Source organism: Leptodactylus fuscus, chromosome 1, assembly GCF_031893055.1.
Source record: "Leptodactylus fuscus isolate aLepFus1 chromosome 1, aLepFus1.hap2, whole genome shotgun sequence".
NCBI lineage: Eukaryota > Metazoa > Chordata > Amphibia > Anura > Leptodactylidae > Leptodactylus > Leptodactylus fuscus.
In genome coordinates, this window is record NC_134265.1 from 189,224,570 (window position 1) to 189,247,633 (window position 23,064).

Sequence of the window (23,064 nt, forward strand, 5' to 3'; positions counted from 1 at the left end):
CCTCCGATGTGTGTCAGTCACTACATCCTATCCTATCCTACTTCCTATCCTTCCTACTATACTAATACTTAATATATACTTAATTAATATATTATATTAATATATTAATATTATATGAATATATTAATTATTAATATTATAAATGTGAAAGTTTGAGTGTTTGTTACTCAATCACGCAAAAACGGCTGAACGGATTTGAATGAAATTCGGTGTATAGATAGTTTGTAACCTTGATTAAAACATAGGCTACTTTTTATCCCAGTAAATGACATGGCTTCCCGACTGTTATGAATTTGTGTTCACATACTATATTAAACTGCTCTCGGTAGCAGCTTATCTCAGGTTCTGATAAAGCCAGGTCTGTTATCTCTCTATGTAAACACTCAGCTAACCTTCATTCTAATCTATATTTGCATATTATCTATTATTTGCATATTATCTGATGTTCTCCAGGCAACATGCTGACAAACTGGAAACTCCTTTAATCCAAATTGGTAGTTTGCTACTTTTAAACATGCCAGGAAAAAGAAAATCTAATTTGTCACAAAATTCTAAAACAAAGAGAATTATGAAGGTAGCCAGAAGTCACCAGAATTCTCCTCAAGTGGAGCTGAGGGGGATCATCCGCGCCAACAACACACTCATTATATGGCGTCCCTGCGAGCTGCTGAGATGTCGGAACAATCACGGTCACAGTGCGAGGAATGAGTTTAACAGCATGCCAGCTTGACAGCTGCCAAAACTCCAGAGCAGGCGGATTATCAATGCCAACAACACGCTCATTATATGGCTTCCCAGCGAGCTGCTGAGATGCCGGAACAATCACAGCCACGCAGATGAAGTCACGGGCAGAGCTTAGTACAATATAAACTTATCATCCTCATCCACAAGTCTCTCCATAATGCTGCATCTTCCTACATTATCTCCCTCATCTCTATCTCCCAACCCGTGCTCTTCGTTCACTCAATGACCTAAGACTTACATCCTCTATTATCATAACTTTCCACACTTGTGTACAAGGCTTCTCCTGACTTGCACCACTCCTCTGGAAAGCTCTGTCTCGGACAATCATATTAACTCCCAATTTCTACAGCTTCAAGTGCAAACTTAAATACATATTTTCAGACAGGCCTATCACAATTCCTAAAGTAAACCCCTCCGTACCGCAATTAGAAAAGAAACCCTCCTCTGTTCACGCTCCCACATTACCCCACACGATATGATCCTGTTTGAGACTAATTTTATATGTCCAGGCACCATCTGCACGTTAAAGGACACGACTGGTGACGGCTCATACAGTTTTATGTTTGTGTAATGACAGTAACCTCTATTACAAAATTGTCTGAGCACTGTATAAGCAATGCTACCTCCGATGCCGCCCCTGCTAACTCAGTCCAATTGCGATAAGTGACTATTTCTTTGTAATGTATCTTTTTGTCTGTACTTGAACCCTACAAATTGTACAATGCTGCGGAATATGTTGGCGCTATATATATATATATATATATATATATATATATATATATATATATATAAAATGTAGTAGTAGTGGTTGGTGAGATATGGAGCAGGAAAGTCAAAAGTTCAAAACATTGTTACCCTTTTACTTGTCAGTTTATACACAAGCATCTTTTCATATGCAATATACAGTCACATATATAAGATTATATAAGCATATTTTTATAATATATAGTGTGTACAGTAGTATACATATTATACAGTATACATAGTAGCAAGGCAGAAAATGTACAGGGAGAGTATTCCATTCTGACTACCCGGGTGTGGTGTAAACTGGGAAGTATAGCAGAAGCTGGAAAGCACATGGAATGGTAAAAAGTGTCATGGATATAACAACCCAGAAAACCCTTACCTGACTTTTCATCAAAAGTTGAAATATCTCCAGGGCTTTCTTGCTGGACATTCTGTTCTACAGCTGTATAAATCATCATACATTGTGGCCTATCAGTTTTATTGCCGCTAATATCCCCATCATGACTGCAGCACCTCTCTTGCATGTAATTATGCCAGCAGCAACTGTAAAATAGAAAAAAAAAAACTGAGAAAATCCCATGAGATGATACTATGAGATCCAAGGACACTGAACTCCTTATTCAGGTTATGATCCAGTTAAAAAGATCCTAAACTCAAAAAAAAAAAAAAAAAAAAAAAGATATATATCTGAGCACAATCCTTAACCTTTTCTCGACATAATCTGTAATAGTCCGGTGAATGTGGGGTGTTTAAATATGGCGGCTGTTCGGGAGTCGAGCGGCCACCAAAGCAACTGAGTTTCTGCTGTTTTATACAGAAGAGACCCAGCGCTAATGCCTGTGATCAGTGACCACTCTGATTGCGGGCATTAATCCCTCTGATGCCTTGAGGTGCTATCTTACTCGCGGTCCACAGGCGCTGCCATTTTGCTGGGGATCACGGCACCTGGAGTAAGTTCACTCCCAGTTACTAGGGAAGCCCCATTTTTTTGGAATTTTGTTAAGGGGGTTAAAATGTAAATAAAACAATGTAAATTTGGTATCCTCAGAATCGCACAAAAACATAGAATACAAATGACGTGTCATTTTGGCTGCACAGTGAACGCCGTAAAAACAAAGCCCGTAAGAAATTCACACATTCAAAAATTTTTCCAGCTTCCCAGTATATTACACAGAATAATTAATGGTAGCATCATGAAGAAAAATTTGTCCTGCAAACATTAAGACCTCATACGGCTCAGGTGTCTGCGACAGATGCACATTAAAGATGGTACTCCATCTCTACAGCGCAGGCATCACAGATACTTCCAGTCTGTGCATGGGCTAGGAGTGGAAAAGCAGTGTGTCCAAGCTGCGCACAGTGAAGAAGAAAGAAGGAGCCGTCTCCCCAAAAGGAAGATAGGTAAGTATGATGCAATTGGATAGGGTGGGCTGAGTTAGTTAGTAGTGGGCAGGATAGCTTAGCTAGGGAGAAAGACAGGGGGTGTAATGGAGTGAGAGAGGAGTGTGGGGGCAGTGAGAGGGAGGTAGTATTGAAAGTACAGTACACAGGAAGCTATACCATATAAACAAATGGAGATAATGCCAGGAACTCCTACAAATACTTAAAACACTGCTAAATGTATATGAGTGTACTTATTAACCCACTACTAGCACTTACAGACCTTAAAAAACATTTTTTTTTTTTGCATGGAAAACCCCTTTAACCTCACATTTGTTTTGTATCTTTCAGTTGTGGATTTGCTTTGCTCCAGTCGCCGATTTGACTGCCAAGCACTATACATGCTCTATGGATATTGTCAACTACTTGTCCCTTGTGTATCTTGTCATATCAATACCAGTTGGCTTTCTTGCATCATGGCTGCTGGACACACTGGGCTTAAACTATGCTGTAAGTTCATTGTTGTTAATGTATTTCTTACTTCAACGTGTTGTGTTTTGCCATCGGTATCAAAGAGCAATAGATTTGTAATAATATCTTCCTAATCACTCTCTTACTATTCACACCTACACATTGTTTTCAACTTTAAAGATTTTTTTTCCAAACTTACCCTCTGTGACAGAACAGGAGTAAGCCCCCTTCTACATGACCATATGAATAGTCAGTGTGCTATCTGGGTTTTTCCTTGATAGCACACTGACCCATTAATTTCTATGGACCCGTCCACATGACCAAGAATTACATCATCACAAGTGCGGGCCAACAGTCCGGGGCGTAAAATATGAAGCAGGTCCCATTCTAGTCAGATTTTGTGACTCTGCTTCTTGTGACCCTGCTTCCGCTGCTCCTATTTATTCAATGAGTGGCTGTGAAAGCATGGTCAGTGCACAGGCAGCACACTGATGACATTGTGTGCCGTTTATTAAAGGCAGCCAGTTAGCACAGGGTCATGTGCACCTAGCTTTAGGGTTTCCATTTATAAAAGGGAAGAACGTAAATGACAGTGAGAAGGTGTTTGTTGTGCCTTAAATGATTTTTTTTTTATTGTACAGCAGGGTGGTTTTACCTCCAAAGAATTCTACACCACGGACTAGTGGGTCTATCCTGTGTCTCTGCTGCACCCTTGTGGTAGAGTTGATCTCAGGATACACTGGCTACAGTTCTCCTGCAGTTTCCCGCACATCCACAGCTAGGCAAACCTCTTCCTGCAGCTTTCTGTGATAGCCTGCGTCTCATTCTGAAACTCTATGTCCCATGGTGTAGTTTCTCCCAGTGGGAGTAGCCATGTGGAACCAGTACCTGAAATACAGTGTCTGGCCAGATGGAGCACACTTATCTTCAGTTAGGACAGTTTGTTTCTCTTTCTCTCTCTTATGTGAGAACCAGCTCTAAGTCTATCTGTTCTGAGCCTGGTATGATTCCTATTCCAGCAAGTGTTCTGGAAAGGCTGTTATATGTTAAAGGGTTATGTAGGCTGTATGATCCTTACCCACTCTTTTTCAGGGAGATAAAGATCCCCTCAAAAAGGAAAATTGCCATTTGTTTTAAGCAGTTCTCTTCTACAAATAGGAGGCAGGTGCGCCAATCCTGCATGGAAAAAATCCACAAGGAGGAATATCCATCTATAATGGATCGAATGATTTAGATTTTTCAGGCAGCATTTCTGCCATTAAGGTTATGTGATATCCATCAGTGCTCGATGTTTCTGCAGCTAGAAGTTACAAAGCAGAACATTGGCATTCCGTTGTGGCTTTCCGCCAATGTTTAGGTCCAAATAAAGGTTCTATTCAGCGGGAGCCTCGAGCAGTGGAATTTGAATGGCGAGAACTAGTAGAGCGTTTATTTTTCCAGTGCCCTACTGCAATCTCTGCCTCCCAATAAAAATAAAGGGGCGCAAAATTTGCCACTGGTTTAGCGATGCAATCTGCCACAAAATCTGTGTCAGTTTTCGCTGTGCAAGCAGGGCCTTATAGTGTTACCTGTAATAGCCTATACTATTTATTTCTGCAAAGTTTGATAAATTTAATTACAAAAGATAATTCAGCCAGTATTAAATTTATTTCAGAACAAAACTCAGCCTGTAATTATGCTAGTCCAACATCCTTTAACCCCTTCCCGACCCATGTGGTACTATTACCACATGGATGTCTAGTGCTTCACGACCGATGTGGTAATAGTACCACATGGATGTAAACAATCCCCGCAGCGCAGTGCGGGTGTTCTTGGAGCAGGTGTTAGTTGTATCTGACACCTAACATCCTGCTCCATCCCCCTCCATCAGACATGAGTGCTGATTTTGGGTTTTAACCCGTTGATTGCCGTGATCAAACATGATCAGTGATGCAAGCTTCACTCATGAAAAACACATGAAAAAGTTAAAAAAAAAAAAGTGGAAAAAAAAAAAAGTGTTTTGAAACAATTAATAAAGTTATCAAGCCCCAAAAACCCTTTTTTTCTATAGAAAATGAATTATAAAAAAAAACAAACTAAAAATTAATAAAAACAATACATATTTGGTATCGCCGTGTCCGTAACAATCTGTACAATAAAACTGAAACAATATTTAATGTACACGGTGAATGACGGAAAAAAAAAACGGAAAAAACCCGCCGGAAGTAGTGATTTTTCGCCATCTCACCTTACAGAATGTGCTATAAAAAGTGATCAAAAAGTCAAATGCACCTCACAACAGTACCAATAAAAAGCACACATTGTCCCGCAAAAAATAAGCCCCCAACCAACACTGTCAACCAAAAAATAAAAATGTTACGCCTCTCAGAAGATGGCGATGCAAAAAACATTGATTTATGTCTCCAAATGTGTTTTTGTTCTGCAGAATTAGTTACGCATAAAAAAATAATATAAATGAGGTATCGCCGTAACCGTACCGACCCACAGAATAAAGATAATATGTTACTTATACTGTACGCTGCATGGCGAAAAATTTACAAGGTAAAACGCAATACCGGAATTGATTTTTTTTATTTAAATCCAGCAAAAAAAGAGTTAATAAAATGTATTCAGTAAGTTGTAGGCACCCAAAAATGGTGTCATTACAAAATACATCTCATCCCGCGAACAACAAGCCCTTATATGGCTGCGTCACCAGAAAAGTAAAGAAAATATAGCATCTAGTAATGCAAGAATAAAAACCCGCAAAAATCGCCAAATCATTAGAATACAACTGGCGGCGTCAGGAAGGGAATATATAAGCTGTGCGAGCGAATATCAGGGGACACCCCAGATTTAGAGCTTACGAGGGAAAATATACCAGAAGTGACCCCAAAGTGACCCCCAGAGTGACTCCCCCAATTATAGGAGCTACTGGGACCTAGTAGGAAATTCGGTGTTTGCAATGTCCTCCGCACAGCTTATATATTCACTCTTCGCCATCCGCTGTGCAGTCACGTCTGGGATACTAATACTCACTACACCCCCTGATAAATTCTTTGAGGGGTGCAGTTTTCAAACTGGGGTCACACCTTTGGGGAATCCACTTTTCTGGTACCCTACAGGCTCTACAAACATGACATGGCGTCCAGATACCAAACATCTGAATCTGCGCTCCAAAAGCCGCATCGCGCTCCTTCCCTTCTGCGCCCTGCTGTGTGCCCAAACTGCATTTTATGCCACATATATGACACATGTATGATACTGGTGTACCCCAGATAATGCACGTAATGTCATATGTGGGTATAAATTGATATTAGGGCACAGCCAGACACAGAAGGGAAGAAGGGTTATTTGGTTTTTGTAGCACAGACTTAGACGGTTTGTTTGTTTCTTTTTGGATGCCATGACACTTTTGCAGAGACCCTAAAATTGCCCTTACAGAATGCGGTCACTTCTTGGGGAATTCCAGTTCACTGGCACCTCCAGGGCTCTGCAAAAACATCATGGCACCCAGAAAGTCCCTCTAAATCTGTACCCCAAAAGCTAAAAAGCGCAGTGCTCCTTCCCTTCTGAGCCCTGCTATGTGCCCAAGCAGCAGTTTATACCTACATATATAATTTTTTGCCCCTCAGGATGGCCCACTTAATAGTTTTAGGAGTGCAGGTCTCTGACAACACGAAGTGGGTGCAACATATTGGGCACCGAAATGGCAGATTTCTTTAAAAATTAAAATTTTCATTTTGTACATTAATTTTTGGGAAGCATTTTTAGGCTCAAAATGATAATACCCCTTTATTCATTCCTTGACAGGTGTAGTTTCTAAAATGGGGTCACTTTTGAGGGGTTTCCATTGTATTGGTACTTTAGGGGCTCTGCAAATGCGACATGGCACCAGAAAACTGCCCTCAAAAGCCAAATAGCCCTCTTTCCATTCTGAGCCCCGCCATGTTCCCATACAGCAGATTATGGCCACATATGGGGTATTGCCGTGTTCAGGAGACATTGTGTGACAAACTGGGGGGCTTTTAATTCTCTAACTACTTGTAAAAATTAAAAATATGGCGCTAAATGGACGATTTATTGGAAAAAAGTAATTTTTCATTTTCACATCTCAATGGTAAAAAAAAATCTGTGAAACACCTGTAGGGTCCAAGTGCTCACTAAACCCCTTGATAAATTCCTTGAGGGGTCTAGTTTTCAAAATGGGGTCATTTGGGGAGGGGGGTTCCACTGTTCTAGCACTTCAGGGGCTCTCCAAATGCAACATGGTGCCTGAAACAGATTTCAGCTAAATTTGCCCTCTAAAATCCCAATAGCGATCCTTCAGCTCTGGACCTTACAGTGTGCCCATACATCACTTTACATCCACATAAGGGGCATTTCTGTAGTTGGGAGAAAATGCTTGACAATTTTTGGGGTGCATTTTCTCTTTTAACCCCTTGTGGAAATGCAAAATTTGGGGTTAAAGCAACATTTTATAGCAAAAAATGTCACTTTTCCTTTTGTTGGGCCAATTCTGTTACACTCCTGTAGGGTCAAAGTGCTCACTATACCCCTTAGTAAATTCTTTGAGGGGTATAGTTTCCAAAATGGGGTCACATTTGGGGGTTTCCACTGTTTTGGCACCTTGGGAGCTCTGCAAATGGGACATGGTGCCTGAAAAGTATTGTTCCAAAATCTGGCCTACGAAATCCAATTAGCGCTCCATCCGCTCTGAGAGCGACCGTGTGCCCGTACATTAGGGTACCAGCACATATTGGGTATTGTCGTGTTCGGGAGAAATTTTGTAACAAAATGTGGGGTGCAATTTTTCCTTTAACCCCTTGTGAAGATGAAAAATTTGGGGCTACAGTGACATTTTATTATATAAAAAAAGTAATTTTTCATTTTCACATCTCAATGGTAAAAAAATCTGTGAAACACCTGTAGGGTCCAAGGGCTCACTATACCCCTTGATAAATTCCTTGAGGGGTCTAGTTTCCAAAATGGGGTGACATTTTGGGGGTTTCCACTGTTTTGGCACCTTGGGGGCTTTGCAAACGGGACATGGCGCCTGAAAAGTATTGTAGCAAAATCTGGCCTACAAAATCCAATTAGCGCTCCATCCGTTCTGAGAGCGACTGTGTGCCCGTACATTAGGGTACCAGCACATATGGGGTATTACCGTGTTCGGGAGAAATTGTGTAACAAAATGTGGGGTGCAGTTTCTCCTTTAACCCTTAGTAAATGTGTAAATTCTAGGGCTAAATGAATATATTAGTGACAGAAATTGAAAAATGTAAATTTGACCTCCATTTTGTTGTAATTGTTGTGAAATGCTGAAAGGGTTAAGAAACTTTCTAACTGCTGTTTTGGATTCTTTCAAGAGTGCAGTTTTTAGAATGGAGTGATTTTCGGGGGGTTTTATTAGAGAGGCCTTTCAAGTACCCTTCAGAACTGAACTGGTCCCTTGAAAAATGTGTTTTGGAAATTTTCTTGAAAATTTGGAAAATTACTGCTTGACTTGTAAGCCTTATAATATCTGAAAAAAATGAAAGGGTGATTAAAATTTGATTGCTACATAAATCAGAGACATGGTTAATTATATTTATGAAAAAAATTGGGTAGTATGGATTTCTATTTGAAAGGCTTGCAATTTCAAAGTTTGAAAACTGCATTTTTTTCAAAATTTTCACCAATTTTTCCTATTTTTTCATAATGAAAGACAAAACATATTGACAAAAATTTACTACTGACATGAAGTACAATGTGTTACGAAAAAACAATCTCAGAATCACTTGTGTAAGTTAAAGCGTCTCAAAGTTATTGCCATTTAAAGTGACACATGTCAGTTTTGAAAAAAGAGGCCTGGTCCTCAAGTCACTTTTGAGCTGTGTCTCTATAGGGTTAATTAACAGGTTTGGTTTTTTTGGACACATGCAGTACAGATTCTTGACACTTGGTGGCAAAATACAGCAAGAAAATGGTTTCTGTATGCAATTTGTAATGTTAGGATTGAAATACATCACTAAATGGATAAATATGTGCTCAATAGCCTAATTGTAAAGATACAGAAGATTTGATGATTTACCGTATATATTCGAGTATAAGCCGAGTTTTACACGAGTGACCAGCCACAATAGAATCTCCCATAAAATAGTCACGAAAAAAAAAGCTCTAAAAAAATATAGTAATAAAATAAAAGTTCTAAATCCCTCCTTTCCCTACAATACATATAAAAGAAGGAAATGACTGTGAAACACATAAACATTAGATATCCCTGTGTCCGAAAGTGCCCGGTCTACTGAATATAGGGGATCTGCAGTGCTCCTGTTCCGTCAGGAAGGAGTTAATAGTAGCACTGCAGATCCCCTATATTCAGCCAGACTGAATTCCAATTGGGGGAAAAAAAAAACCCAGTCCTCAAGCTCAGGGAAGGGGCAGACAGACAACCAAAACACCCCCTCCCCTTCCCCAGTATCTACTGCACCCAAAAACTCAGACCATTTATTTTTTGAAATTTACCAGTAGCTGCTGCATTTCCCCCCTCGGCTTATACTCGAGTCAATACGTTTTCCCAGTTTTTTTGTGGTAAAATTAGGGGCCTCGGCTTATATTTGGGTCAGCTTATACTCGAGTATATACGGTAATTGAACGATTGACACTACAGCATTAAGTCTAATTTCTGTATACTTATTCGGTCACTTGGCAGAAGACGGTGGTGCCAGAGGGTTTGAGGATAAGTACATAAATTTGAATTGCCCAAAATACTATTTATAGATGTCCTACATGCAGTGTGTAATAGCAATAGTAGCATGTTGTTCTGCATTTAACTTGTGAAATACCTTTTGAAATCCTTTCATTTACTGATGTAGTAGAAATGTGCTACTCATAATTGCAATAATTGCATGCAGTCCCGTGCAAGCACTGTATAAACCAAAACAAAGATAAAAATGCAACAAGTGGGAAAAAATAAGTAGATATTTGTGTTAATCATTTATGTCCTTTAAAATGTTGTATTTATTTATTTATTTATTTAGTTGTATTTAATTGGGCTTGGGGGAGGTAAAGAAAAAAACCCTCAAAACACACACACTTAACTGTACCCGTTATCCGGTGACCTCCCAGCGTGGTCTGGTCTTGCTGCACGGCTGTCTTCTTTTTTTTTTTTATTCAAACGCTTTATTGAAAATTCAGAATAAACAGCTTCGCAAAATATTCAAACAGTACGAGATAAGAACGAAGAACAAAAGGCACATCACAAGTACTTTACCCCAGCAAATGAGCATGTAGCGCAAGGCATATACAGATAACAGTACACCTAGATACATTCATATTACTTTATGGTATTAATAACATAACAGTTGTGTATGAGGAGAAAGGGGAGGGAAGAAGGGGGGGGGGATAAGATGAAGAAACAATAGAAGATGAGAGCGCAGAAAGAGAAAAGAAAAAAGAAGTAAGAATAGTTGGTAAGTGAGAGCTCCATCAAGGACGTCAAGTAACAGTGTGATTCACAACTCTCATCATCGTCTAATAAGATTGTGCAGCAGCCAAGGCGACCAGATTTTCCTGTAGTTCTCATTAGATCTTGAGGTCCAACTTAGAAGCTCCTCCAAACGAGCAATTTGGGAGACTTTTTCCTCTCATAGTGTAAATGAAGGGGCCAATTTCTGTAGCCAGAATAGAGGAATAATCAATTTTGCTGCCGCAAGGAGATGGGTAACAAGTCTGTCTTTCCTTGGATGATACGTAGAGGATGGCAGGTTTAGAAATATCATGGACGGGGTGATTATGAAAGTCCTACTATATATGTCTCTAATCAGGTCTTGAATAGCAGTCCAGAAGGGGCGTATCCGAGGACAGTCCCACCAGATATGGAGGTATGTACCATGTTGAGCAGAGCATCTCCAGCATTCTCGATTGTTTGTCAGACTTTTGTGGAAGAGCCAATCATGCGTCCTATACCACCTTGTAAGCAGTTTATATTGATTTTCCTGAATGCGGACACACGGAGAAATCCCATGAGAGTACGAGAGGATAACATCAAGATCATCCGGAGTCAGCTGAAGCTCTCTCTCTCCCAGGACATCAAATAAGCAGGTTTATATGTAGTCCTGGGGACAATATGGTAGTGTAGCAAGTGAGATATCTTTCTAAGCATTCTGGTCGGAGAAAGCAGCAACTTTACGGCTGTCTTCTTTTACCGGACATCACAGGTAAGAACATTCCATGTCGATCATTGAGGCCACCGATTTGCCTCACTGATCATGTGTGGCAGGGGACTTCCGCCAGAAGAAAAGAATAGAGCTCCTGAATTGGACTATGCAGGTTGATATAATATTCACACATCACTTTCAGCAAATGTGTGATATCCATGTAATAACAGACAGCACATGTTTTACTTTTGGGTCTTATGCTGTCCGTGGATGACCCATTTTTATGTATGCAAAAAACAGATCCTTGAAAAGCGTAATTTTCAGGAAGCTGTTGACTAGATTTGAATGTTGTGGTCTCTTAAACAGACCAAAATAAAGCAAGTCTCTACTTTTTCCACAGACTCAAGACTTAAATCCATGGCACCTGTGTGCTCATCACATGATCATGAATTGTAAATTACATGACCATGGTCAGACTTTTATCCATTAGAAGTAACAGAATGAATGACAAAAAGCAGAGATCTAGAAAACTATGAGGAATAGATACAGAAAGAATATAAGAAAATTGGAGAACTTTTTATTTTACAAACTGCTCTATTTAAGAACAGTGACTTCAGACAACGGCGTCGGCCTCTGTGATGTACCAGGTCCCGGGAACTGCAGTTTTGACCCCAATTTGCTGTGTATTGTGGTGAATTACCAGTATCAGTCTAGAACAGTCTAGAACTAGAAAATCACTAGAGAAACGCGTTGAGACTTTTAGACTTTAGACATATACTGTGGAATCTTGTTATTATGTTTTCTTTATTCGAATTGGATGTAGGCTTACAATTTACGCTAGTTAGGTCCTCTAGTATCAGCTGTGGGTCACACTTTAGTGGCAAATTAGAATTTTTGTGCAGTTTTTGCTTGCAATCTCTGTTTGCTGCAAAGTTGCATGAAGGTGGTTGTATATCTGAATTATTAAATTGTGTTTTTATATACGATATAATGTGTAATCTCAAAAAAGATTTTGGTGTCACAGTTTGGTAGTTGCAGAATAGATTTTTAACATATTAATGAATACCAGCAAAATCCTGCTTGTCTTCTGTATTAGGGCTCATTCACACTACGTAAACGGAAGTGCCCGCGTGTACGGCTAGCTCTGCTCATGCCGAGCCGTACACGCGGGCACTTCCCATTCACTTCAATGGGAGTGCTCGTAGTGAAAAAAGCAGCCCATTCATTTCTATGGGGAGCGCTCGTATGCCGGCTCCCATAGAAATGAATGAGAACTGCTTTATACGCAGCTGATTCTGAACGTGTTTTACGTTCAGAATAAGCTGCCGTTTACTTTGTGTGAATGAGCCCTTAGTGTTTTTGGGAGTCTGAGCTCTTGTTGTAGTTGATGTTTGCAGTACATATAGTATATATACACATTGTATACACCATAAGATATTATTATAAATGTATTTTGTATATGAATGTGAGATTGAACATGAGTTTTAGGTACAAATATGTGTTTTAGAGCATTTTTTCAAAAAAATTATTTGTGTTTTGTGACAAAGTTCCATGAAGATGGATGTGGTTATTGATGACCCATTGAGACATTTTTAATCTTTAGGTTGTCTACTTTCAAAAAATATATAGGGTTTAGGGGTTCACTTGCTTTCTACAATGTATAATTCCTACATTTTATAAGATGATACTTTTTTAACATTTCCAGCTTCAAAGTAGATTTTTGTTCCCTCCATTTCTGGTGATTTTCTGAAGACACGTGCATGCGGGTGTAGGCCATAGTGATATGTATGAACTCTTTACTGATGGCTTGACAGTCATTGAAAAAGGTAGAAGATATAGACAGAAACTGTCAATATTGTGGATTTGCCATCTGTTGCTTTAAGGTTTCTGTGCCAACCTGTGAAGCTTCTGTAGTATTCTGGCCTCTCCTATGCTGATTCAGTTAGTGGCTGAAGAGGGATATTTAAACCCTTTTCCTCCTCCAGGTGCCTTCTGTGTTGTATTGTGTGTGGCTTCCGTATCCTGGTCATTTGTGCTAGATTACTCTTTATCGACCTTTTGGTTTGCTTACTAGAAATCCTCTTGTCTACTGACTTTAGCTCTAACATTACCTCTCCGTCTAACCTTTGGCTTGTTACTGGAAATCTGCTTGTCTCCTGATTTTGGCTGCATCATTACCTGTTGGACTGATTTTTGGCTTAGACACACTCTTGATTCATTTGTCTCTGGCCTGTAGGTTTGTGTGTTTTGGTCATTATTTAGTTTGTGGAGCATTTATTTCTCATACCAATTTCTGGGATAACTGGGGCCCCAAATTCAGCACAAGTCCGTCTGGTTTTGCGTCTGGCTCTGGTAAAAGTGTTTGGTGCTTGGAATTTGAACAGCCAGTTCTACTGCTTTGTCATAACACCTGACGATGGAAAACCATCACCAAGCCCCCCATAATACTGTAGCAAGGAGTGTCTAAAATATTTTTGTGTTCACTGTGAATTATTAACTACCTTGTCAGTTATCAATTGGAAAGTTAGTTGGAATCTACCTAAAAAAGGAAAATAATATTGAATTTCTAGATTTATTTTCAAACTGATAATCTCTGGTATGCTACATTCAGCTATTGGTGATTAAAATTAGCATTTTTGTTGTTATAGCTTTAAATGTATATATTTATAATATATATCATTTTTTTTCTTGACCTATCCTAAACACGGATTATTTATATTGGAGCTGAAGATCAGACACCTGGCTCCCCCAACAATAACCTGTTATCAGCAGCTCAGAGAATGGAACAGGAAGCAGATAGCTCTGTCCCATGTGTAGTAGTGAAAAAATAGCTGAATAGCTGTGGGGGTATAGGTTGTTGGAACTCCATTAACCTGATATTGCTGACCTTAGGGTAGGTCATGAATATTTTTATCCTGGAAAACCCCTTTATGTAACCTGCAATATTGAACCTGTAACTAAAGATATCATTCTTTTTCTTGCAGATAATTATCAGTTCCTGGTTAAACATGACAGGCAGCATAGTGCGTTCTGCCAGTGATATCGCATTTATAAATACTGGGAAAAGTAACCTGGTTTACCTCTTTGTGGGACAGAGCATATGTGCTGTGGCCCAGCCACTTGTGTTATTTGTTCCTGCTAAACTTGCTGCTGTGTGGTTTCCGGAACATCAACGTGCCACTGCAAATATGATCGCTTCAATGTGTAAGTAATATTTTATGAACGTTATCATGCATGATGTTGTATGCAAAAATATTCTTTGTGAACCTAGCTCTTTTTCTTTTTTGCATATCGAAAAAAAACTAGTAATGTGTTTCACACAAATGATTGTCGTAACTTTTTTATTTTTTTTTAAATTTTACTCAGCAAATCCATTTGGCATATTTCTAGCAAACATACTGTCTCCAGTAATTGCATCTCACGATAAATCCATTCCATTATTGGTAAGTGACTTTATACACGTCATCAGGCACTCCATTATGACAACATCCATCTAAAATTAACTTTTCTGTGTTTTTGATTTAAAGCATGGTGTTTATGGCATTCCTGCTGTACTAGCCTGCATATTAGCAACGGCAGGAGTTAATGAAAAAGCCCCACTGACTCCACCCTCAGTCAGTGCAGTAAATTCTACCTCTGAGCCCTTCTTTACTGGTTTAAAGCAGGTAAGTTCTATAGACACATGTCATTCTTTTGTATAGTTGATTCCATGGATAAGACAAACGCTTCAAGTGTACCTCCAAATATAAAACCACTTTTCATAAATGAATTGTCAATGTGAATTTAAGAAACTTTGGAATTTGTCTTACTAAAGAAACTTGTTTTAGTCATTACTGTGTCAGGCTGCTCTCCTCCTGTTTCAATACACGGTTATCCCTATAGCATCCGTACCTGTCTTCAGTCTCAAACACAAATATGTCACTCTTTAATTGGTTCAATGGGGCATATTGATCAATGGAAGTCTGACACTTTTCTGTCTACATTTACACCAAAATTTATGGTGCACATCACTTACAACATATTTATAAACAGTTTACAAGGAAAAAACATTGAATGACTCATTGCTTTTGAAAACTATGCACTAGAATGGACGTGGTTTAGAAGTGTTTCATCAGTATTAATAAATATACCAAATCTCATTCTTTGCAGTGGTAGAGCCTTATCTTGAAAGATAACAGTGTCAAAATGGTGCCTTCTCATTATAGCACAGTCTGGCAGCTGCAATTATTTGTGTGCTGTTCTTGCAGCGCCAGCTCCCCCCTCCCCCATAGACCAAGGTATAAAAAGAAAACTTATTTCTAAAGATATATTAAACAGTTCCTAGATTCACATGTGCTATTTTTTATGAGAAGTGCTTGTTATGATTGAAGGTACTCTTTAAAGTCATTTATATCATTAATATATCTATTTGTTAAATAGAAGTCAGCCCAACGATCACTGAGAGAATCTGCAATTATCTATACATTTTCCCTGCAATATCAGGTAGCAGTTGCATGCTGGCCAATAAGAGTGTTGTCTAGATTAGATACAGATATATTTTCATATCAGCTAACAGCAGAACTAGGTCTTCTTGACATCCACTGTACTATTACAAAGAATGTTACTATTACAAAGAATTCTGAAATTTCCCCAATGTGGGACTATTAAAAGGATTATCTTAATGTCAGAACCCATATTACACAGCACTGTCCATAATCGAAGTCCTTATGGGTATTACCCATCTGATGACTTGGTCAAATATGACTGTGGCATTGTTTCACTGACATGGGATGCGTTCTGCTATGCGTTCTGTTGTGTTTATCAACATCCCCATTCCCCAGAATGAGATCTGGAGGCAGCCACCTGTATCCATGATAACTGTGAGCCTATTGAATCTTCAGTATGTTTTTATTACAAGCTGCCTACAAGGTGAATGAATTTCTCAATATACTGTAATTCAATAGTATTTCACTGGTATTGTACTATTGATCAGACCCCCTAGGGTTCAAATCTCTTCCCTTTCCCTACCTTCCAAATATAAATCAGCAAACACTTTACATACATATTATAAATTAGAAATCCTCACGCCTGAAAATGCCCAAACTACAAACATATAAAAGTATTTTTTCCCATGCAATGACTGTGTAGTGACAAAAAAAATCTAAATTTCATTTTTAGATAAATAACCCCCACCTCTACCTTCTGATTTTTTTGGGGGGCAGTTTCCAAATACATTTGACAGGCTATTAAATGGTACCATTATGGAATACTGTCTGTCCCACAAAAAATAATCTCTCATGCAGCTCTGCGATCAGAAATGTAAGAAAGTTATGACTTTTAGAAGGCAAGAAGTGAATAACGAAAATCAAAAATTAAAACCAGCTGTGGCAGGAAGGGGTTAATATCCAAAACTTGTGAGAACTATAAACGCAACATCTGTTAGCAGAATGTACAACTTGCAGTCATTAAACCCTAACTAAACTGTCAACAAATGTTTGACCTGTCATTTTGAAATGTTGGATGCTTTGACTGATTGGGGTCCTTGTGCTGAGACTCTCAACAATTACTAAACCAAAAGGGCAAAAATGCCCATCTGAGACTGCGCCCCTTTGGCTGTGATCAGTGAATGGTGTGCAGGCTTATTGCGTACTATTGAATCTGTAGTGTGTTCTGAGGAATGCCAAACAGAACCAATTGGAAATAGCATTCAAAGTCAAACAACAAAAAAGAGAGGCAGACTGCTTAGCTGAACACTTCTTTCCCTTCATTTTAATTATCAGTACGGATTCAGTGCCCACCCCTCATCAATCAACATTTATAAGGGTTGGTTCACATTTGCGCATGTGTTCCGTTCAGTTAGAGTCCACATGGAGACCCCCCCCCCCCTCCCGGACGGAATACAATCGCAACTGCAAGCGCTCTGCAGTTAAAGCACACGGACCCCATAGACTATAATGGGGTTCGTGTGCTTGCCGCGCATTGTCCGCATGACTCGTGAGGGAAGTGCGCGGCAAGCAAACAGACCCTATTATAGTCTATGGGGTCTGTGTGCTTTAACTGCACAGCGCTTGCAGTTGCGATTTGTATTCCATCCGAGGGGGTCCTCATGCGGACTCCCCCGGATGGAATCCAAATGCTAATGTGAACCAGGGGTAATATGCTGGAAGCTTCTTGAAGCTTTAGTTGCACTTAATTGGGTTTTCTGGGCTAAAAATACTGATGACTTATCACGAACATTAAATCAGTGGGGGTTTCACCACTTCGATCAGCAGCTGATGCTCCAATATTGGAGCTAGAAACTGAGAGCTCTGTTCTCTATCTAGTGGTGGAACGAAGTCACTGCAGTTTAGGTCACCCATTTAAGTCTTGCAGAGCACATCACAGTCTGCTCCCTGCTTGGTTCTCCAATGATTGTAAATAACAATTGTATCACACAGAATATTTCTTGTAGTTTTTGCTTTTCTAGATTTTTTTTCCTAATTAAATAGACAGGTAGCTGCCTGGAAAAAAAAACATACTTGCAGCATGCTGTTTAAAAAAAAAAAAGGCATGAAATGCAAAATATAATGTTTTGCCGTGCATGTAAGGTTATTCATAATTCCATAATAAATAACTGGCAATAACAGCATGTTTAAAAATTTAGTTAAAAATAAGCTTGTTTAAAAATAGATTCACTGAAGGTGAGAGGTATTTGTGTAAGGCTGCTTCTTTTAATGGCATTCATTTGCATCAGAATTATTTCAGTCCTAGGGTGTTTTAATATTTTAGATAAAAGTATTTTGTTTATTTTTTTTTCATTCTCACCTTCAGTGAATTTAGTCTCCTACAAGTGGTGAGTCTGCTCGTATTAGTGAAGTTTGTGTAAAATTAAGTCTCACACAGAAAACATCATATTTAATTGTATATTTATCTCGTACAGCTCATGAAAAATAAAGCTTACATTATATTAATGATTTGCTTTGGAAGTGGTCTTGGCATTTTTACCTCCTTCTCCGCATTTCTGGAACAGATATTGTGCTTCAATGGCTATTCAAATGTAAGTATAATGCTTATTTTCTTATTGTTAAAGTGTATTACCAGTTATAAACTTGCATAAAGGAATAGTACAGGTGAAAATAAGAATTCCTGTAATATAGCTTTAAAAAAATATATATATATATATATATATATATATATATATATATATATATATATATATATATATATATAAAATCAGTCTTTGCAGAGGGAAGGGGGGATAGAAAAGTGAAATGAGAAGAAAACCTATTTCTTCAATAAGATATAGTGGTTTGTTCTTTGTAGGATAGGTTGAATTTTTTTTTAATTGCGTAATTTTTACAGTTCATATCATTTAATAATTGAAATTTTTTAACTTTCTGGGCAAGGATGGGAAAAATCAGCAATCTTGCCATTGATTTTTGCACTATAAGTTTTGCGCTGTTCATTCTATGGTAAAAATAACATTCTTAATTTACTCTGAGGGTCAGTATGTTGATACCAAATAAGTGTAGGTTTTTTAAATGCCTTTTTACTTTGACTGTATATGAAAAAAAAAAAAAAAACCACTTTGGTAGTAGGCTACTTTTCCAGATTCAGGACTGGACACATTTTTGGATTTTTTCATACTTACAGTTTTGAGGACTAAAACATTTTTTTCATTCAGGTTATTCAAATATTTTTTTGCGTCTTTTTGACACGCAGGGCTTTATTTAGAAGTTATTTTTAGTTTAGCATTTTTCAGGTTTTTAATATGAACAGGAAATGTACGGATGTAAAATGTCTTTTTCACAATTTTTTATACTAGCAGAAAGTGCTGCTAACTTTTTTTTTTTTTTTTTTTAAGGCTAAGGCTCCACATAATGAGCCGCAGCAAAAAAGCACTTCCGGAGCACTTTTCACAGAAACTCCACAGAGTTTACCTCTGTAGATTTTCTGAGAAAAACATTGCCAAAGCAGAAACGCCAAATGTAAAAAAAATTTGAAAAAGTTTTATTTGAAAATACTTAAAAAACATATAATCACATCAAAAGACCGATAATTTAGAAAGGAAAAGGAAAAAAAAAGGAGCCAATGCTGCCAAATTACATAATACATGGAAGGACGTAATGTATAAAAGGGCCACAAACAATGTGCATCACATAAGGCAATGTGTCAGTATGTGTAGATGCAATATAAATACAGAGTAGTTGTATTAACAAGACCACATAGTCATATAATAGCAAAGGGTTAAAGTGAAAAGCTGCATCACTATACTAAAAGACATGAGGAAACGGGTGCACAAGATAAGCCCAAGAGAATCCAAGAAATCTTCTTACCATGAACAAACACTTCCCAATGTAGATTTTCTGCTTCAGTTACACCTGTACAGAAAACTCCAGCATTTCCATAGGTATAACTGACATGCGACTAGCAATAAATACCCTCAAAATGGAGGAATCGGTTGCGCGCTCCTTTCGGTGGAATGAAATGCTGGTACGCTGATTTAACAGCAACGTGATTTATATAAGATAACGCGTGTATACATTTCTGAACACCGAACACTAAAGATCTGATGAAGGGGTGGTGCCTGTGCAGTACCAAAGGACCCCAAAACGCGTTATCTTAAATAAATCACGTTGTTGTTACATCAGCGTACCAGAATTTCATTCCACCCAAAGGAGCATGCAACCGATTCCTCCATTTTGAGGGTATATCCCTCAGAATAAGTTGCATTTATACCGTTTGACCCAAGAGTCATAAGCCGAAGACTTCTGCCTTACAAATTCGGTGACTAATACCTGATTACGTATCATAAAGGCGTAAGACAAGGTAACTGACTGTGAAATTTGCAAGGTCTCATGTGCCTAATTAGCACGGCCACGCTTGGTGCGTTATATTTCTTTTGGTTCATGTGACTAGCAATGCAACTGTTTTTGAAATTGCATCAATGCCACTGCAGATATTTTTCTGCAATGTGTGGATGGGATTAGCCAGAATCTTCCACATTACTAATGGTCCTAGTAAAAATAAGTAGGCAATGATAAAGGTCTATCATTAACAAGACATAGAGGAAAACACACATCAGATTCATACATAGAGCAATATATATATATTTATGATACCCTACATCCTAACACCCCATCAAGGTTAATGGTGTGCTTTAAGTTTGGACTAAGAAAATCCCACCTGATGCATCGTATGTGACATTGTGGAAATGCACATCAATACTGGACAGAATTTCTGTACTAATAGCTGAAATCTAGAATGTAAGGCTACCAATGGACTCTTTTTGTTCCTGTTTTTTTATTGTACAGTAGACTTCCTGCACCCCCCAGACACCATCCCACACATAGTTGTTGCAGAATTACTGATGGAAAAAGTGTAACCTTTTGCAACACTGGCTCAAATTTATTGTGCTAAGAAGCCCATCTTATAGCCTTCTTAGCATTAAAAAGATTGAAGGTGCTGAAACAAAATGAACTCCAATCAAAGAAGTTTTTTTAGGAAGTTGAAGACCTTCATATCCAAAATGTATTCCCTTGGAGAAATCATATGCATGGAAAACCATTTCAATACGCTAAGTGGTACTTAAAATCAGCACTACAGGGAGACCTGGGGTTACTGAAGCTACTGACCTGGAATCCTGTACACAAATGAATACTCTGACACTAATCAGAATGAAGCTCAGAGGCTGGTTGTTTGGTTTATTGTTTTACTGTTTTTGAATATGTGGCTCATGTGGAGACTGACAGGGATGGGTGGCAATCTCAGGAACGACGACTGTGTACCTCCCAGAATTCCTGATTCACTGCCACATGTACATAAGTTTCTCTCTTATTGACCAAAAAAGGCCTCTGTGTGACAAATTACCATCACAGTGACGATTATATTAATGTGTAAACTACTACTTTTTATATATATGTCAACATCCTTGCTTGTAATACAACAGCTTTTCTATGCTTAGAACTTAAAGATATTATATTATATCATTTTTTTATTTTTCCAGTTTATTTCAGGTCTATGTGGAGCACTTTTCATTGTATTTGGGGCTATTGGTGCTTTACTATGTGGTCTTTATGTTGATCGGACAAAGAAGTTTACAGAAACTGTGAAAATATCTTTTGCGTTGACAGCGTTAACTGTTATAGCCTTTGCCGTGGTGAGTATGACATTATAAATTTGGATAAAAGTGATTTAAAATGTGCAGCAATCCCTCATCTGGTCCAGCACATTCTTGGTTACAGTTCCTAAGCTTGATCCCCTAACTGCTATAGCTATAAATATTTTTGCTTCCTGTTTTTTTTAACATTTAGGCATCTAATTTGAAGAAAGTAGCACCTCTGTTGGTGGTTATTTGTTCTTTGCTTGGACTTTTTGGGTTTGCAATTTATCCAATTTCTATGGAACTAGCAGTGGAATGTTCATACCCAGTGGGTGAAGGCAGCTCAACAGGCTTGGCTTTTATTTCTGGGTAAGTGGAGTTTTGCAAAGGGATTGGTGGTATACATCGCATTTCAAATTATTATGGAAATGATATTTTTCTCTGATTTTCCTAATTGCAAATGACAGTCAGTATAATGTTCAACCATTAGAGTATAAATTAAATTTTATTGGACAAACCTCATGATGATAAAAACTTTTTTAACAAATTGAAAAATCCAAATCTACTGTTCAAAATTATTATGCACAACAGAGTTTCTAAATATTTTGTAGGTTGTAAAGAACTGAAAATGGCCATTTGTTGAATTTACCACATTAAGAGGCTACATTAACTGAATTCAAAAGCTGTTTCAATCTAAAACATCTTAACAGGCCAAGTTACAGGTTAAAATTAGACCCCCTGTTTGACATCAACTTCTCGATTTTGCGCTTCCTTTTTTTTTCTTTTTTTTTTTTTTTTTTTTTTTTTTAATTCAGCGTTTTTATTAAAGATTTTGCAAGGGGAAAATAGAACAGACAGTAAAAAGTAACAGGGTTAACAAACGTCTCAAGGACGTCAGGCTACATAGTAAAACACGAAAAATAACCTCCCTAATGCAAGTTCAATAAACAATAAGGGGCAGTGCAAGGGGGAGGGGGGAAGGAAAGGAGGGCGAGAAGGAGGGAGAGAGGAGAATGGAAGGAGTAAAATAATAGAAAAAAAGAGGGAAGAAGAAGTAGAGAAAAAAAAATGGGGGGAGAGACACACACAGTAGGGGGGAGGGGTTGGGTGCGAGTGAATAAGAGACAGGCTAGGTCGTCCACTTCCGACAGGTTGCTCGGATCCCGACCCGGGGGGTGGGGGATTAAAAGAGACCAGTATCCAGATGACTGTGGTGTGCTGGAGTAGTTTCAGTCTGAGGGGGGATCAGAGCCCAGAAGCATCCGATACTCTACAGATTGCTGAAAGGCGAACCAGTAAATATTCTTGCACTTCTTGAACTTGTGCGTTTTTGGATTGGTTTCTGCTTGAACTTCTTTTCAGGATGTCAGAAACGTCCTCCCATAGCTGATGTTTTGATGTGATATTCCACATGGATATTTTGCTTGAGGATGCTTCATGGTGGGCACACCGAGTTTCTTTCCTTTATGCCCATAGCAGCCAATGACTCAGAGGTATTCTTTGCTGCATGAGATGGTGCATTGTTATGCATGAAAATGATTT

General features: G+C 38.5%; 1 protein-coding gene across 1 annotated transcript in view; it reads left to right on the forward strand.

Moving 5' to 3' along the window:
- The window catches only part of SLC49A3 (solute carrier family 49 member 3), a 49,013-nt gene that overhangs the window by 20,092 nt on the left and 5,857 nt on the right, over positions 1-23,064 (forward strand). Inside the window, exons 2-8 of the mRNA XM_075280448.1 lie at positions 3,223-3,381; positions 14,447-14,666; positions 14,829-14,905; positions 14,990-15,127; positions 18,361-18,477; positions 21,427-21,579; positions 21,734-21,891. Coding sequence (XP_075136549.1) covers positions 3,223-3,381; positions 14,447-14,666; positions 14,829-14,905; positions 14,990-15,127; positions 18,361-18,477; positions 21,427-21,579; positions 21,734-21,891 — 1,022 coding nt within the window. The remainder of the gene's footprint in view (positions 1-3,222; positions 3,382-14,446; positions 14,667-14,828; positions 14,906-14,989; positions 15,128-18,360; positions 18,478-21,426; positions 21,580-21,733; positions 21,892-23,064) is intronic.